Source organism: Corylus avellana, chromosome ca1 (genome assembly GCF_901000735.1).
Source record: "Corylus avellana chromosome ca1, CavTom2PMs-1.0".
NCBI lineage: Eukaryota > Viridiplantae > Streptophyta > Magnoliopsida > Fagales > Betulaceae > Corylus > Corylus avellana.
The window spans coordinates 24,748,203-24,764,582 of NC_081541.1; the positions used below are offsets into that span (position 1 = coordinate 24,748,203).

General features: G+C 40.2%; 1 protein-coding gene across 3 annotated transcripts in view; it reads left to right on the forward strand.

Annotated features, from left to right (window-relative positions):
- The first annotated feature begins 1,887 nt into the window (after window positions 1–1,887).
- The window catches only part of LOC132185162 (uncharacterized), a 53,209-nt gene continuing 38,716 nt past the window's right edge, over window positions 1,888–16,380 (forward strand). For all 3 annotated transcript variants that reach the window (XM_059598981.1, XM_059598974.1, XM_059598979.1), the window contains exons 1-4: window positions 1,888–2,293; window positions 3,388–3,520; window positions 4,333–4,469; window positions 4,577–4,622. In XM_059598981.1, the coding sequence (XP_059454964.1) occupies window positions 2,019–2,293; window positions 3,388–3,520; window positions 4,333–4,469; window positions 4,577–4,622 (591 nt within the window). In that variant the 5' untranslated portion in view covers window positions 1,888–2,018. The remainder of the gene's footprint in view (window positions 2,294–3,387; window positions 3,521–4,332; window positions 4,470–4,576; window positions 4,623–16,380) is intronic.

The window sequence follows — 16,380 nt, forward strand, 5'->3', positions numbered from 1 at the left end:
TGTTATGCGAAATCATGATTTTAGTTTAAATTCACGCCTTTTCAAATAAGCACCTTATAGCCTGTTTATAGAAATCGCATTTTATTTTATTTTCATATTTTAGATTAAGTGCTTTTTAAATAGCAATGTCAAACGCCTTATGTTTTGTGATATCTTTTAAAAACGCAGATTATTCTTGTGAAATCGTAATCCTAAACGCACCTTAAGACATATAAAAATATTGTGGTAAATTGCAGACTTGAAAAATCATTGATGAGTGAATCGATGTCATCGGTTCAGTGTAGAATGCCGAATATCAATTATCATGGGGGAAGAGCTCCTGATCGACTAGTAAAAAGATTTGGCATAGCAAGGGTATACAAGTAGTTGCGGTTAGAAGTTAAGGGTTATTGGCTAAAACCGCTAACCGTAACCACTTAAGGCGGTTATTGAATTTTAATAACCGTAATCGCTCCGCTTTGGTGGTTAGTGGTTATTCAAACTTTTATATGGGGTTTTAGGCTTTTTGAGGTGTTTTGGATCTCACTGTGCCTATTTTTTGGACTTATTTTAAATAGTTTTGGGTCAAAGTGTTCCAAAAAATAATGAATATGATGAAACCATATTCTTAACTCGTATTTAAAACGACACCGTTTTGGTGTTTAAACACCAAAACAAGGTCGTTTTAATGTTATATTTTTAACATAAAATATAAAATATATATTTATATTATTATATATAAGGATAGGCGGTTAGCTGTTATTAACCACTTTTTCCTATTCTTAAAACCGCTAACCGTCCAACCCTTAATTGTTAGCAATTTTTTAAGGCCAATCTTTAGGGGGTGTTTGGCAAATGGGATGGCCTAAACACTGTAGTTGATGTAGATTGATGTGAAAAAAAGTAAGAATGTTTGGTATAAAAAAAAATGAAAAAGTGGTATGAAAAAGTGAAAAATTTTGTTTTGTAGTGATTTTTTTATTTGAATAATAATAAAAAGTGAATGAGTTGATATTAAAAGTGAAAAAGTTAGAATGTTTTGATGTTGATTTTTTTGGGAAATGGTGATGAACAGTATTTGGCCCATCCCCATCCCCATTACCAAACAAACCCTTAGATTCGACCCACCACTTGCGTCCACAGGATATTTTTTAATCCGACCCACTATTTGTGACCAGGTATCAATGTATCATTTAGCTACCATGTGGCTTGTCACAACTTTAACACCATAAAATGCCACTTTGTCAAATTTTTAGACAACATAAAGCTACAATCTATTAATGTGCACTTTTTTTTTTTCAAAATTCTTTTTAGGAATGACGTGAATGTTTTTTCTTTGCCAAAAAAATAGTAAAAACAAAAATATAACTCTGGATTCCTGTTTTGCCCTTGTAACTGTGACCAAACCCACGTGAGTCCCAGGCATGCCTCTTTGGCTCTCTCTTAACTACACTGTATATATTAGGTCCGACAACTTTTGATACGGTTTATAAATTCGATACGAATTCAACTCAAAATTAAAGGTTAGAGTTGAAGAGTTTGATCCGTTTAATTAAATTGATCGGGTTATAGTTGACATATATAATCTTATACCTATGTTTCGTCACGATTCAAATCCGACATGCGACATAATAACTGGTAATTTTTTATTTGATTCGTAGATTCGACATAAAGTTAATACAAAATTATAGGGTTAAGCTTAAAAAGTTTAATATATTTAATTAAATAAATCAAGTTACAGTTAACTTATATAGTTTTACACTCATGGCTTAAACGCGAGCTAAACTTGACCCTAATTTTATAGTACACGTACGTAGACATATTGTGTTCTCAAACTCCAAGAAAACCTGTCATATACGCTACAATAAAACCCCACTTCCTCTCCCTTAAATACAAAGCAAAGCAAAACCCAAAAACCCTCACACGTCGGTGAGTCACAACACACGGCACCAGCCTCCATCATCACAAGCAGTCACCCTTTTGAAATAACAATTCACGGAGAGAGAGAGAGAGAGAGAGAGAGCGAGACAGAGAGGGCAATGGCGCAGTCGTTGGAGCTGTTGCTGATACAATTCTTGATGCCGGACAACGACGCGAGGCGGCAGGCTGAGGAGCAGATAAAGCGGCTGGCGAAGGACCCCCAGGTGGTGCCTGCGCTGGCGCAGCATCTCCGCACAGCCAAGACCCCCAACGTGCGCCAGCTCGCCGCGGTGCTGCTGCGCAAGAAGATCACTGGCCACTGGGCCAAGCTCTCTCCGCAACTCAAGCAGCTCGTCAAGCAGTCCCTCATTGAGAGCATCACCATGGAGCACAGGTCCGAGAGGGAAAAAATTGAAATAAATATGCTGCAATGTTATAAGTTTATATTGTTATTTATGTTTGCGTTGGGTTTGATTCATTGAATTTTCATTTATATGCTGAATGTGAGTGTACGGATATGATTGTCTTGGATTATGGATTTTTTGATGTTGTAAAGTTTAGTGGGTTGTGTTTGGCTTATTGAATTGAGGCTGAATAAGATGTTTTGATTAGATGTTCATGAGTTTCAGATTGAGCTTAGAGTTTTGGCACTGAGGGGCTAAGTTCATGTGTTTATTTCCCATAGTTTGTTGAGGGTGGAGAGACTTAACATTTGGGATTCCTTTCCCTTTTAAACTGCCCTGGATACAATAATTTGGCTTAGTTGAGATTTTGTATAATGTGACCGAGGGATTCATGTCATGGTTGTTGATGGCTTCTACTAAGTAGAAGCTTTTTGGTTTTGCACTAACTTGATAATTTGAAATTGCCATCATTTCTTGTTAATCCGTAAATTCACTTTGTTGTGTTTGCCAGTTATTAATGAGGTTTTGCCATGATGCCCCTTGATTGTACTTGATTTAGGTATCAATCATTTAGACACTCTTGCATCTCTGGATATACTATAAGATACATTTATATGCCTTCTCATTGTCTGTTTGGTTGCTGAGAAGATTTAGGGAATATGTAAATTAAAATAACGAACCTCTGAGAGATACTTTTTCAAGTTGCTGGATATGAAGAAATTGCTCAAAAGTTTGTCCCTAAAAATGATGTCCCTATTCTCTAAAACTTATTGACCTTGTTTAACAACGCTTTTCAGAGGATTTTTTATTTTTTTTTGGTTGGAGAAGTGTTCTGATGTGACATAAAGGGCAGAGTAGTTTCAAGTGTTTTATGAGTCTTTTGTGGTTATAGATTTATTTTAATGCTTTTGCTTTTATGCTAAAAAAGCTCCCCCAAAATGCGTTGTCAAACGAGGCCATCATTTTTGCTTCCCATTTCACTTCAAGGTTTGTTAAGCACAAGTCTCAACTGTAATTGATATAGACTTTATTGTATGTGTAATTATGTTTCTTAATAATGATTTAATTGATCTTGTTGCTGCAGTTCGCCAGTGAGGCGAGCAAGCGCAAATGTGGTGAGTATCATTGCAAAGTATGCTGTTCCCGCAGGAGAGTGGCCTGATTTGCTGCCCTTTTTGTTCCAATGTAGTCAGAGTGCACAGGAAGACCATAGAGAAGTAAGCTTATGACTCTTCAAATTGCACTCGCTATATGTTAGTGTAATGTCTTATAATGTTCATCGTTGCTATCTTGTTTCCAAATTAGACCACTTCCAACACTCATCCTCATTCTTATGGTCGCTTTGATTGTGTAAATACGTTGGACGATACTAATCTTGATGGATTATTCTTCTACACACTTTAAATTCATGGTGTATATTGCACGCCATGTTTACATGTTGTGCTAGTACCAGTTCATAAGGTTATCAACTCAGAGCTCTTGGCATTATAATGATGATCTTAGAAGAGATGGTCCTGTCCAATTGGTAGTTTGAGCTACTTGCATATATCAGAGCATCATGAAGTTGAGGCTTGCCTCAACTAAAATTTCCTCACATGATTTAACTTTTGGAAAAATGTTTTTTTTTTTTTTTTTTTTTTTTTCATATCTTCACTTCTGTCAAAGTGTTATCTCAATTTGAACTGAATACTATTTACATTGATTGGGAACGTGTTGGAAACTTACATGCATAGCCATGATTGTAAAGTAGTGAGTTTATTTCAACTTGTAATTTCCTTACTTCTTTAGGGACATACTTAACCTGAATTCCAAAATATTTTCCCTAAGTATGATTCTTAGACTACCTTAAATATGTATCTCATCGGTGCCTGATGTTTCTTAGCATCTAGTTCAATATCTTGATTACTCAAACAAATACTAGCATCTCTATCCTTTTGCCATGTCATTTATGGATTTTTGCTCTTCTGGTACTTATTTACCAGGTTTAATAGGCTAACATATACTATTGTTTTGCTTTTGGTGGTATAAGGTGGCCCTGGTCCTTTTCAGCTCTTTAACTGAAACCATTGGGAATAGTTTTCAACCACATTTCGCAGACTTGCAAGCTCTTCTATTAAAGTGCCTACAGGATGAAACTAGTAATCGTGTTAGAGTTGCTGCTCTCAAGTAACTTTAAAAGTCCTTTCTGTATTCTTTTTGTCAACTTTGTGTTCTTGCTTTTGTCTTGAAAGAGTAATTTGGTTGCTTACTACAATTTTTTGCCTGTATACCAGAGCAGTGGGGTCCTTTCTAGAGTTCACTAATGAAGGGGCTGAAGTGGTAAGTTTATACTTGGAAGGAATCTGGCTATTTATCCATTGTATACAAGTAAGGATGGGCAAATTAACCGTTACCGTTTAACCGGCCGTCTACCGGCTTCGACCGAACCGATATAAACCGTAGCCGATATGCCGATATCCTTATCGGTTAAAAAAAGTATACCGGAATTCGGTCCGGTCCGGTCCGGTCCGGTTAAGCGGTTCTTATCGGTTAACCGGTTAACCGGTTAACCGATAAGAAACCGGATTTTTTTTTTTTTTTTTTTTTTTTTTAATGGTGTTGCCCATGACTTATTTTCCTTTTGCTAAGTGACTTTAATTAGTGAATACTTTGTTTATTATTCATTAATGAATTTTATTTTAATTTGGGTTTGGGTAGGTTTGATGTTTTTTTTTTAAGTGATGGCATTTGATGAGATTTCTTTGTCTTTGGTAAAAGCATTTTTCATTAACTAGTTTTGCTAGTCTAATTAGCATTCATTGTGTTAATTAGTCCATTTGCTTTGGAAAAATGTATTTTATAATAAAAAAAAAAAAAAAAAAAGTTGAAGTGGATCAATATAAAAAAGCTTCAATTTTTATCCCAAAAAACAAATATTTGGGTCCCAACAAAAAGTATTTGGTCCCTAAAACAACTCATTTTTAATAAATTATTTTAGCCCAACAAAAAGTATTTGGGCTCTCAAAAGTCAAAAAAACTAATTTTTGGTTTTTTGCCCAACAAAATAAATCAATATAAAGCTATCGGTTAAATCGGTTAACCGGTTTAACCGGACCGTTTAACCGTGTACCGTTTTAACCGAAATTATTGGTTAAAATTCTTATTGGTTCGGTATCGGTTAATAAACCGTTTAACCGAAAATTATCGGTTAATAACCGATAAGGTCCTTAACCGGACCGTTTTGACCGATACCTAGGCCTATATACAAGAAATATCTGATCATGTGGTTCACATATGTATATGCTTCTATTGTACATAATTTTTGAGAAACAATTTTACTTATTCTGATGACTTGGTATGTGTTTATCTTTTTCGTAATTTCTGTCTTTTTTATAGCATTGTCCTGCAATGATAAGACACAATGTCAGATTACTTCTAGAAGGGACTACTTATTAAAAAGAAAAGCATACTTCTAGAAGTGACATGGGAAATTATATTTGTGCTAGGAGATGCAATGTATGATTGCTAATGTGCATTACTTGAACTAACCATCAAATGTTAATTCCTCTACATCTAACATTGAAACTTATTGTTATGATAAGATATATAATTAGTGGGTTTGAAATTTCTCTTCTTGATTGCTAAGTTGTGCACTAAACTATATACCCTTATGAAGTTATAGCTTTTAAGATTTCTTACTAACACTAATTCACACTTTTGCAATTTTAATCATAATGCAATATGATAGCATCGTGTATCATTTTTCACATGAATTAAATGGTAAGTACATTGATCTGATGTAGTCCAGTAATTTGTTGTGTTCTATGGTTATGGACAATTGGACATCCTGCAATTCTAATGCATATATAGTTAGGAAAGTGTTACTGCCTTTGCCTTGTTGGATTGGACAGTAGCTTTGGTAAGGATTCTGATAACATAGAATCTTTTGAAGAATTATTCATGATATACCAATCAGAATGGAGGGCTGTGTTGTTAGTGAGAGTAGGGTATGTTCAGTGATCCTAGGAATGATTGAGTTGCTTGTGTGGGCATGGCAGTAGTGTGTTTTGCATTGCCTTATTGACTCTACTTCAGGTGGTATATTTTTGTGGAAGGAATACCTGGCCCTTGAAATGTTGGCTTCCCCAGGAATAAGCTTAAACTTATGGTGATGACTTCTTTCCAGTCAGATGGGTGCTTTCAGCTAATATCCATATCTCCTCTTTCTTTTGGAATTTTTTTTTTTTTTGATAAGTAACCTCTTTCTTTTGGAAATTATTGGGTCTTCAAAGTTTTAAGATGCAACTTTTGTGGATCCTTTGGTATTCTTGTCTACTTAAGGTGCACCATTATTTTGTTTTCTAATATAAATATCATATCCAAAGAAAAAAAGAATGTTGCAAAGTATCTCTTGGCAGCATCCTTCTTCTTAAGATGCTGGGTTGTTGGAAAGACAGCTTTTGATTAAAACTGAGCTGGGGTTTCAAAGCACTTGCAGTCATGCATGATACTAAATTGAAGAAGAAAAAGTGATGACAACCTTGGAGGAATTAATTAACAAAGGAGATGTCTAGGTCTCACACAGCAATTTATAGGTTCCTTAGGCATTATGCCCTGGGTTAGAATTGTATCAATCAATACTCAAATTCCCCATAAATGCTCGATATGTTCTCTGCTTTATCACTGCCTTCAACTGAAAGGATTACATAGATTTTAAGTCTGCTAGCACTTCCTAATTCTAATGGGCCTTGGATTGAAAATTTAGTAATTATAGGATTTGGTCACTTTGACCTCTAAACCAATAGTACCAAGGACCAACATGAAGTTCCCATAATACGTAAGTAGACCCAATTCCTAACATGATAAGACACAGACCACAATCACCACCCTTGTCCAATAGTGTAAGGAAACTACACACACACACACACACACACACACACACACATATATTTGACTCTTGAAATAGAGAGGTGTGAAATAAAACAAAACCAGCAGCATTATATTGCAGAGAAACCTCAGGTGTATGATGACTATGCTAGACCATAGAGGATTCCAAGTGGGTCCCAAATCCAAATTAAACTATATTTTTTTAAAAAGTTTGGACTGTTTTTTTATAAGTAATCGGACATATCATTAAAAGTATAAGACGTCTCTAGGTACACTTGGAGTATACCAAGAGAAACCACCTAACTTATAAGAACAAAAAGAACAAGAAAATCATGAAAGAAGAAACAAAAGCATACATCCAAAGATATAGGGTGTTGAAAAATAAAGAATGAATCTCCTCCAAAGTCCTCTCTTGGTCCTCAAAACTTCTATAATTCCTGCCAAAGACAGCACTCCGAGTATTGCCGACAATCCACCAACAAGCATACAAGTCAGCTACTGGTCTTGCATAACCCAAGACAGCTCAAACCGACCAAAGAAAACATTCCACATAACATAAACAATCTCACAATGAACAAGAAGAAGAAGATGATCCACAAACTCTCCATTTCTTTTACACATACAACACCTATTGACTACAATGATGAGCCGCTTCCAGAGATTGTCCATATTACGGATCTTTCCTAGGGCCGCAGACCAATCAAAAAAGGCCATCCTCATTGGAGCCTTAGTCCGCCATACACTCTTCCAAGGGAAGCGGTGACCATCTTTACAACTCATGACACTGTAAAAAGATTTAACACCAAACAATCCTCTTTTGGAAGGGACCTACCACAACTTGTTCTCTCGCCTTGCCGTCTCACTCTCCTAAATGCAACACTCGGAAAAACGAGGAAAATACATCCACCTCTCAATCATGAGATGCTCTTGCAAAGCTCACGTTCCATTGAATGGAACCTTCTGAAATTACCATGTGATCCACAACAAAAGCATCATTTGTGCACACAATACCAAATAAACCCGAAAAGCTTCCTTAAGGGCCACATCCTGCCAACATAGATCATGCCATAATCTAACCTTGAAGCCATCTCCTACCTCAAATTTAGTATGACTTGAAAACTTCCCCCAACCCCTCATAATATTCTTCCATAATCCCACTCCATACGCCCTAACAAGCTCCCTAAGAGTACCACTCTCCCCATGAACTTACATATTTAGCATCCACCACAACTCTCTATCAAGCCTCTCTTTTAAGCCTATAGCGCCAAAACCATTTGCTTAAGAAAGCATGATTGAACCTCATCAAGTTTCTAATCCCCAACCTCCCTTAGAGATTGGCGTACAAATCTTGAACCATCTCACTAAAGTGATATTTGAACTCTTTGCCTAGCCCACCCATAAGAATTCACGTTGAAGCTTTTCTATATAGTTTGCAACACCCATAGGGAGAGACATGACATAGGTAAATTGGAAAGGTGTTCTTGATAAAGGTAAGCCTACCACCCTTAGACTGATATAATATTTTCCATTTAGCCAACCTGAGCTCTATTTTCTGTTTGGCCTTATGGGAAGCCCTCAACGGATGACCAAGATACTTCAAGGGTAGAGACACAACCCTACAACCCAGAATCCCAGCCAACTCATTCACATTATCAACATTACCAACAGGAACCAATTCCGACTTGTGCTAAGTTCGTCTTCAAACTCGATCCAACTTCAAAACATAAGAATAAGCCTCGTAGATTACATAGATGATTAGGGTTGGCCCCATAGAAAATCAAGGTATCATCAACAAACAGAAGGTGAGAGATGTCAACCCTTGTCTCCACAAGAAAAGCTTGACAACAGACCTCCATTTGCAATAGTAGAAATCATCCTACCAAACGGTTCCCTTTAGAATGACAAACAACAAAGGAAACAGAGGGTTCCCCTTGCCTCAAGCCACGAGAGTTGCTAAAGAGTCCGTAGGAGAGCCGTTCACCAACATCAAGAAACGCACCAAAGAAATTCAGCGAGCTATCCAAGAGCACTATTTCCCCCCAAATCCACACCTTCTCAGCATGTACAACAGAAAATCCCAATTAACATCATTATAAGCTTTTTCTAAGTCCATTTTACAAATAAACCCCTGGATCTCCTAATCTCATTCTACTATCAAGGCATTCTACCTTGGCTAAACACATTCCATGACTTAGAAATGATCTTCTCCAACACCATCTTGAGCCTATTAGCTAGTAATTTGCATCAGTATTGTAGTAAATTGTGGTCTGATGTTGATTGAGATTGGATTTTACGATTTACTGTGCATGTCTATGAATGCACGTTGTAGGTGATATTGGTATTACTTTTTTATTTTTTGGTTTCTTCTTTTGGGTGGGGGAGGAAGATGGTGGAGGTGGGGAGGGAATTATAAACAACGTCTTTGTTGCATAAGAGGAAAACATGAATGCAATCTGCATCTGCTTGCCTGGACAGTATGGTATTTTTAATGAGTAAGTTTTTAGAATGGCTCTATATTAAGTACAGACATCATGTGCTGGATAGAGTGTTAACTCAACATCTCTTATAGTTAAACCAGATCTCTAATTTGTATTGCTTGTATATTTGAGAAATTGTGGGTTGACACTGCAAATTGTTATTGATAATAAAAGTTCGTAGGTTGTTTAAAAACTAGCCATCTGGACTTCTGTTTTAAGGCATTATAAAGGTAACACTTTATAGAATAAGAGGCTCAGGGGAGAGCAATTGGTGTTTTCTGCTTGGCAAGCACATGCCAAGGTTAGGGTTAGAGATGCCTATGATGCAGTGATTGTATTTGTGGGTCTTGTTGCAGATGTAATAACTTAGGAACAAGCACTAACCACATTTGTGCTATCACTCGAAAATGACTAGTTAATTTGGAATTGTCCTAGATTCACTCATAAACCCAGATTTGCCTAGTTAATTTGGAATTGTCCTAGATTCACTCATAAACCCAGGAATCCTAAATACAGCTGTTATTGATCTCTCTCTCTCTCTCTCTCATTCACTCCCGCCTTGTGTCGGCGCGTGGGTGGTGCGTGAGAGCTGTTTGGTGTTAGCTTTAGGCTGTGTCATGGCTGGTTCGAGAAGGTGGTCGGTGGAATCCAAAGAGTTTTGAGGTGCTGATTAAGGTAGGGGCATCGGGGGTGAGGATTTTGAGAGGAGTAAAAGACTCAATAGGTCCATTTTCATGAAGAAGGATGAGCTAGCTTGGATGGTGCGAATTGTGGAGGATTTGGTAGCAGTGGATAACTCATAAGTCTTTTGGGATCAATCTAGAGCTGGGTATCCTAGAATAATAGCTCAGAAGTGTGCTAATAGGCATGGATGCTTTCTGACTGTGGAGGAATTTGATGGAAGAAGAAGGTGTGGCTAGATCATCATTCCAGAAGGACGGCGTGGGATAGGGTGGGATTGTTTTAGCGAGGAAATGCGAGTGGCAAACTCTTCTCTACGTGAGCATCGAGTGGTTAGTGAGCCTCGAGTGTTCAGTGAAGAAAAGAGAGATAAGGAGGTCAAGGGATGCAGGAGTTATGCGGAGGCGGCGAGATTGTCGTCGAAGCAAACAAAGGAGTGTTGTAACTCCGGCCAAGAACAGTGCGCAAGGGTGCAAAGGTGGCCGAAAAGTGCCTCTGGTCATATGGAACAGCAAACCCATGAGTTTGGCAGGAAAGCATTGGTTCCGTCAAAGACCCATGCATCAGCGAGGGCTCATAGCGATCCCGGGGTGGTTCCGACGAAGATTTTAGGTTCGGCGAGGTATGTCCAAGCACCTGTAGAGGTTGGAACACATGGCTCGAAGGATGGCGGTCGCACGGGGTGTTCGTTTAGAGCTCTGGCGAGCAGTTCCCAAACGCCGGCATTGTCACATGACTCGATGACAGCTTCTGAATGCATGACGGGACAGGGGGGAAGGGGCACCATGTTGGGCAGACCTACTCTAAGGTAAGTCTCGAGCTCCTCAAAGTCAGGGAGATGTTGAAACGTCTGAAACGGGACTGTGACGTGGGGCTGTCGCAGATTGACAAGGCATTCAAGTATATGGAGGGTAGTGGGCTTGGGCTTGGGCTTGGGCTTGGGCAGGGAGACAAAAATTCAGTGGGCCAGAGGAAGTCAACATTGAAGGGGAAAAAGGAGTTTGGGCTGAAAAGGAAAGTCACTAAGCCCAATAAATGGTTGAGGATAAAGAAGAGATTGGTTTTTAAGCCTAATGGAACGATGGGCTCAGGCTTGGGCTTTAATAGCTCAGGGCATGCTGGATCAATAGGAGCAAATAGTTCAGAAGAGATGATTCCGACGGAGAAGCATGAGAAGGTCGCGTATGGCTTGTAACCTGACATGGCTAGGTCGGCAAGTCCATCGTCGGTGGTCGCAAGGGTCTTATCAGTGGATAGGGGGGTTCGGCCAGCGGCTGAAGGAGCTTCCAAAGCGGCTATCGGCACTGGTGGCAAGGATCCTCTAAGTCCGATGATCGAGGCACAGCCCACTGGAAAGGGCAAAGCTATGGTGACTTATAGGAGGAGGAAGTTTGGGCCACAGAGGTGGAATGCCGCAACGGTGGGCTCGTTAGAAGCTTCTTCTTCGGCTTCTGGGCAGGTGAAAGGGTTTCTAGGGTCATTGCCGGAATCTACCCAGAGGGTGCCGGAGACGCATTCTTTGTCGGAGAGCCTACAGAGCTTGCCGAAGCGCCAAATGGAGACCGGTGATGCTGGTGAGGGTTCGCCGGAGTGTCTTGCGGAGACAGATGATGCTGGTGAGGACACGGGCTCTGCCACAGATCAGGTTCTGATGGTATTGTCATCTCGTCGGAATTCTGGGATGGTTGCAGGGGTATGTCGGGGGGAGGCAATGAGCCTGGTTCAGTCGTTTCAAAGTGGACAGGAAGGAATTGGAAGGGAGCCGGCGTTGGTGTTACTTGGGCCTGGGTCACGTAGGGACGAGGACAATATCTCAGCATCAATCGGGTTGGAGGATTTAGGATCAGAAAAGATTTCTTCCAGCTGGGTAGTTGAAAGCTGCCTCAATTTTTGTCCAAAAATTGGTGTTTCTGATGAGGGGAAGAAGGAGGAGTTGGCAACTTTGTTCAATTCTATTGAAGCTTCCAGGATGCAGTTTGACTCTGATCTGGGAGACTTTTCTGCCTATGGTCCTGCCCCCAAAGGATTTAAGGAGTCAGATAGTGCTCTTCTTTCTGACAGGGGCCAGACGATATCTATGCAAAGTAGGGGTCGAGGGAGGGGTCGAATTGGTGGATCATGAAGCTTAACATTGTAGCGTGGAATGTGAGAGGGTTGAATTTCCTCAAAAAAAGGTTGCGTATTAGGGGTTTATTGAAGGAGTGGAAAGCATATATAGTATGTTTGATTGAGACTAAGATGGAGACTATTTCCCGTGAGGTGGTCCACAGTCTTTGGGGTGGTCAACATGTGGGGTGGAAGTATAAAGGGTCTAATGGTTTGTCGGGAGGGATGTTAATGATGTGGGATAGGAGGGTGGTGGAGAGTAAGGAGGAGTGTGTGGGGCAGTACACCCTAGCGTGCTCTTTTCAAAATGTGGAGGACAACTGGGTTTGGGCGTTTGGGGGGGTGTATGGTCCGAATGAGGATGTGGAGAGGAGGGTCCTTTGGGAAGAGCTGGCTGGTTTGATGAATGTGTGGGAGGTCCCTTGGTGTCTTGGCGGGGATTTTAATATTGTCCAGTTCCCTAGTGAGCGCTCTAGTGCTTCTTATTACTCTTCGGGCATGATGGATGTCTCGGACTTCATTTCAGAGAACAATTTGGTGGACATTCCGATGATGGGGGGACAATTTACTTGGTCCAATAATCAAGAAAATGAGATATGGTCTAGAATTGACCGGTTCTTGCTATCCTCGGATTGGGAAGATCATTTCCCAGCAGTGTCACAAAGAAGACTTCAACGCATGTTCTCCGATCATTTCCCTATTTTTTTGGATTGTGGGGCTCTTTGTGGAGGTAATAAGTATTTTAAATTTGAAAACATGTGGCTCAAAGCCGAAGGTTTTGTCGACAAGGTTAGCTCTTGGTGGGGATCCTATTCGTTCGAGGGCTTACCTAGTTTTGTGTTAGCTAATAAACTGAAATCCCTCAAAATGGAATGAGGAGGTGTTTGGCAATATTGGGAGGAAAAACAAGGAGTTGATGGGAGGTATTCAGGAGCTGGATGAGGTGGCAGAGTCGAGAGGGTTAGATCAGGAGGAAAAGATTCAAAATGCGGATATGTTGAAAGTTTTGGAGAATACCTTGTTGTGTGAAGAAATTCACTGGCGCCAGAAATCGAGAGCTTTGTGGCTCAAGGGGGGGGGGACCAAAATACTCGTTTCTTTCACATGATGGCGAATTCTCATCGCAGGTACAATTGTGTGGAAGTGCTTTGTATTAATGGCGTCTTATCCGATGATCCAGTTGAGGTAAAAGATCACATTGTGCAGTATTATCAAAGCTTATACTCGGAGCAAAGTTCATGGCGGCCTAGAATGGATAACTAGCCTTTTTTGTCTATTGATGAGGAGGATAGTAGGTGGTTAGAAAGAGATTTTGAGGAAAAGGAGGTTTGGGAGGTGATAAAAGGCATGGATGGTGATAAGGCACCGGGTCCTGACGGTTTCTCCATGGCCTTTTTTCAAGCTTGTTGGGGTGTAGTTAAACAAGACGTTATGGCGGTTTTTGATGAGTTCCATCGTAGACGTCAATTGGTGAAGAGCTTGAATGCAACTTTCATTTCCTTGATACCGAAAAAGGCGGATGTGGTGGAGATGAAGGACTTTCGGCCCATTAGCTTGGTGGGAGGGGTGTACAAAATTGTATCTAAGGTTCTCGCCAATAGAATGAGAACTGTTTTGGGTAAGGTTATATCCTACTCTCAAAATGCTTTCATCGGGGGTCGTCAAATCCTAGATTCGGTTGTCATTGCAAACGAATGTGTGGATAGTCGTATGAAGTTAGGGGTGCTAGGTGTTATTTGTAAATTGGGCTTGGAAAAGGCGTATGACCATGTAAATTGGGACTTTGTTTTGTATTTGCTGCATAGGTGTGGTTTTGGTGAATGGTGGAAGGCTTGGATAGAGGTGTATTACGTCGGTAAGATTTTCCATTCTAGTGAATGGCTCTCTGGAAGGGTTCTTTAACAGTTCGAGGGGAATTCGGCAAGGGGATCCCCTCTCTCCGCTACTTTTTTCGCTTGTTATGGAGGCCTTGAGTAAGATGGTGAATGCGACGGTTGACCAAGGACTGTTGACAGGTTTCTCGGTGGGAGATAGGGTCTTCTCGGAGTTGGTGGTTTCTCACTCTTTATTTGCTGATGATACTTTGATTTTTTGTGAAGCTTTTCTCGAGCAAATCCGGTATGTGCGTCTCATTCTCTTATGTTTTGAAGCTGTTTCGGGTTTGAGAGTTAATCTTGGAAAGTCTAAAATTGTGGCTATTGGAGAGGTGGAGAACATTGGGGTATTAGCTAATACCCTTGGGTGTAGTGTTGCCGATTTGCCTATGAAGTATTTGGGTCTCCCTCTTGGGGTGCCGTATAAGGATACGGTTATGTGGAATGATGTGATCGAGAAGATGGCGCCTCAAATGGTAGGTTGGAACAGGATGCACCTCTCTAAAAGAGGCCGTTTAACTCTCATCAAGAGTACGTTGACTAATCTCCTGACTTACTTTTTGTCTCTGTTTCTGATTCCTATGAGTGTAGCTAAAAGGCTTGAGAAAGTCCAAAGAGATTTCTTGTGGGGAGGGATGGGAGATGAGTCTAAGTTGCATCTTGTAAATTGGAACCAAGTTTGTCGTCCCCTGCACTATGGTGGTCTTGGCATTTGAAAGTTGCATCAGTTTAATCAAGCTCTCTTGGGGAAATGGCTTTGGAGATATGCGAATGAGAGTGAGGCTCTTTGGTGCAAGGTTATCAAAGCTAAGTATGAAGACCATGAAGGTGGGTGGTGCACGAAGGAGGTTTTGGGTTCTCATGGTATGGGCTTATGAAAGCATATTCGACAAGGTTGGAGTTTCTTTGCCAAAGGTATTCGGTTTGAGGTGGGGGTGGGTTCGAAAGTTCGTTTCTGGCATGATATTTGGTGTGGGGAAAATTCTTTGAAGCATGATTTCCCATCCTTGTTTAGTATTGCTAGACACAAAGAAGCTTGGGTGAAGGATAATTTTACTTGGAGAAATGGAGTTGTGGAGTGGAATATCATTTTTGTGCGGCCCGTTCAGGACTGGGAGATGGATTTGGTTTCTCCTTTTTTTGATTGGTTGTACTCTTGTAAGATCTCTATAGGTACTGTGGATCGTATTCCCTGGGCCTCGTCTAAGAAAGGCAAGTTCGAGGTTAAGTCTCTCTTCAAGGCCTTGTCTAATTTTGACCATGAGGTGTTTCCTTGGAAGAGTATTTGGCGCACAAAGGTGCCTTTGTGAGTGGCTTTTTTCAGGTGGACCGCGGCCCTAGGCAAAATTATGACTCATGATAATCTGCGTAAGAGGAACCTTGTGGTGGTGGAGTGGTGTTGTATGTGCAAGAAGACAGGAGAGTCAGTAGATCATCTTCTTCTCCACTGCGAAATCGCAAGTACTCTTTGGCATACTATTTTTAGTCAGTTTGGGTTGCATTGGGTTATGCCTTGTAGAGTGAGGGAATTGTTCGATTGCTGGTGGTCGGGAGGACGTGCTCGAAGCGCGGTAGTGTGGAAAATGATCCCTCTATGTCTTATGCGGTGTATATGGATTGAAAGAAATGCTAGATGTTTTGAGGACTCTACTAGGATTATAAAGGAATTGACTCATCTTTTCTTCTTTACTCTTTACTCTTAGATGGCCGCTTGGCTAGCTCATTTAGTGATTAGTTTTTATGACTTCCTTTTTCATTTCTCTCCCTCTTAGGCACTCTCTATTTATACTTCCCGCGTATATGGGTTGCGCCCCTCTGCACTTTTGATTTATATCATTATTACTTATCAAAAAAAAAAAAAAAACCCAGATTTGCCTAGTAAGTAAGCAATGTGAGACTTAGCGCTCATTAATGTCTTTTTATAAACCACCCACTTTATATGGGCAACACCTAAGCTAATATGAGACTGGTGTGTTACAGGATACATCATTGAAAACCTGCCATGAAAATGATGCATTCAATTAGAGCAAAATCGTTTAGAACTTGCTTCTAACTTGGCAATGCTCCTTTGTC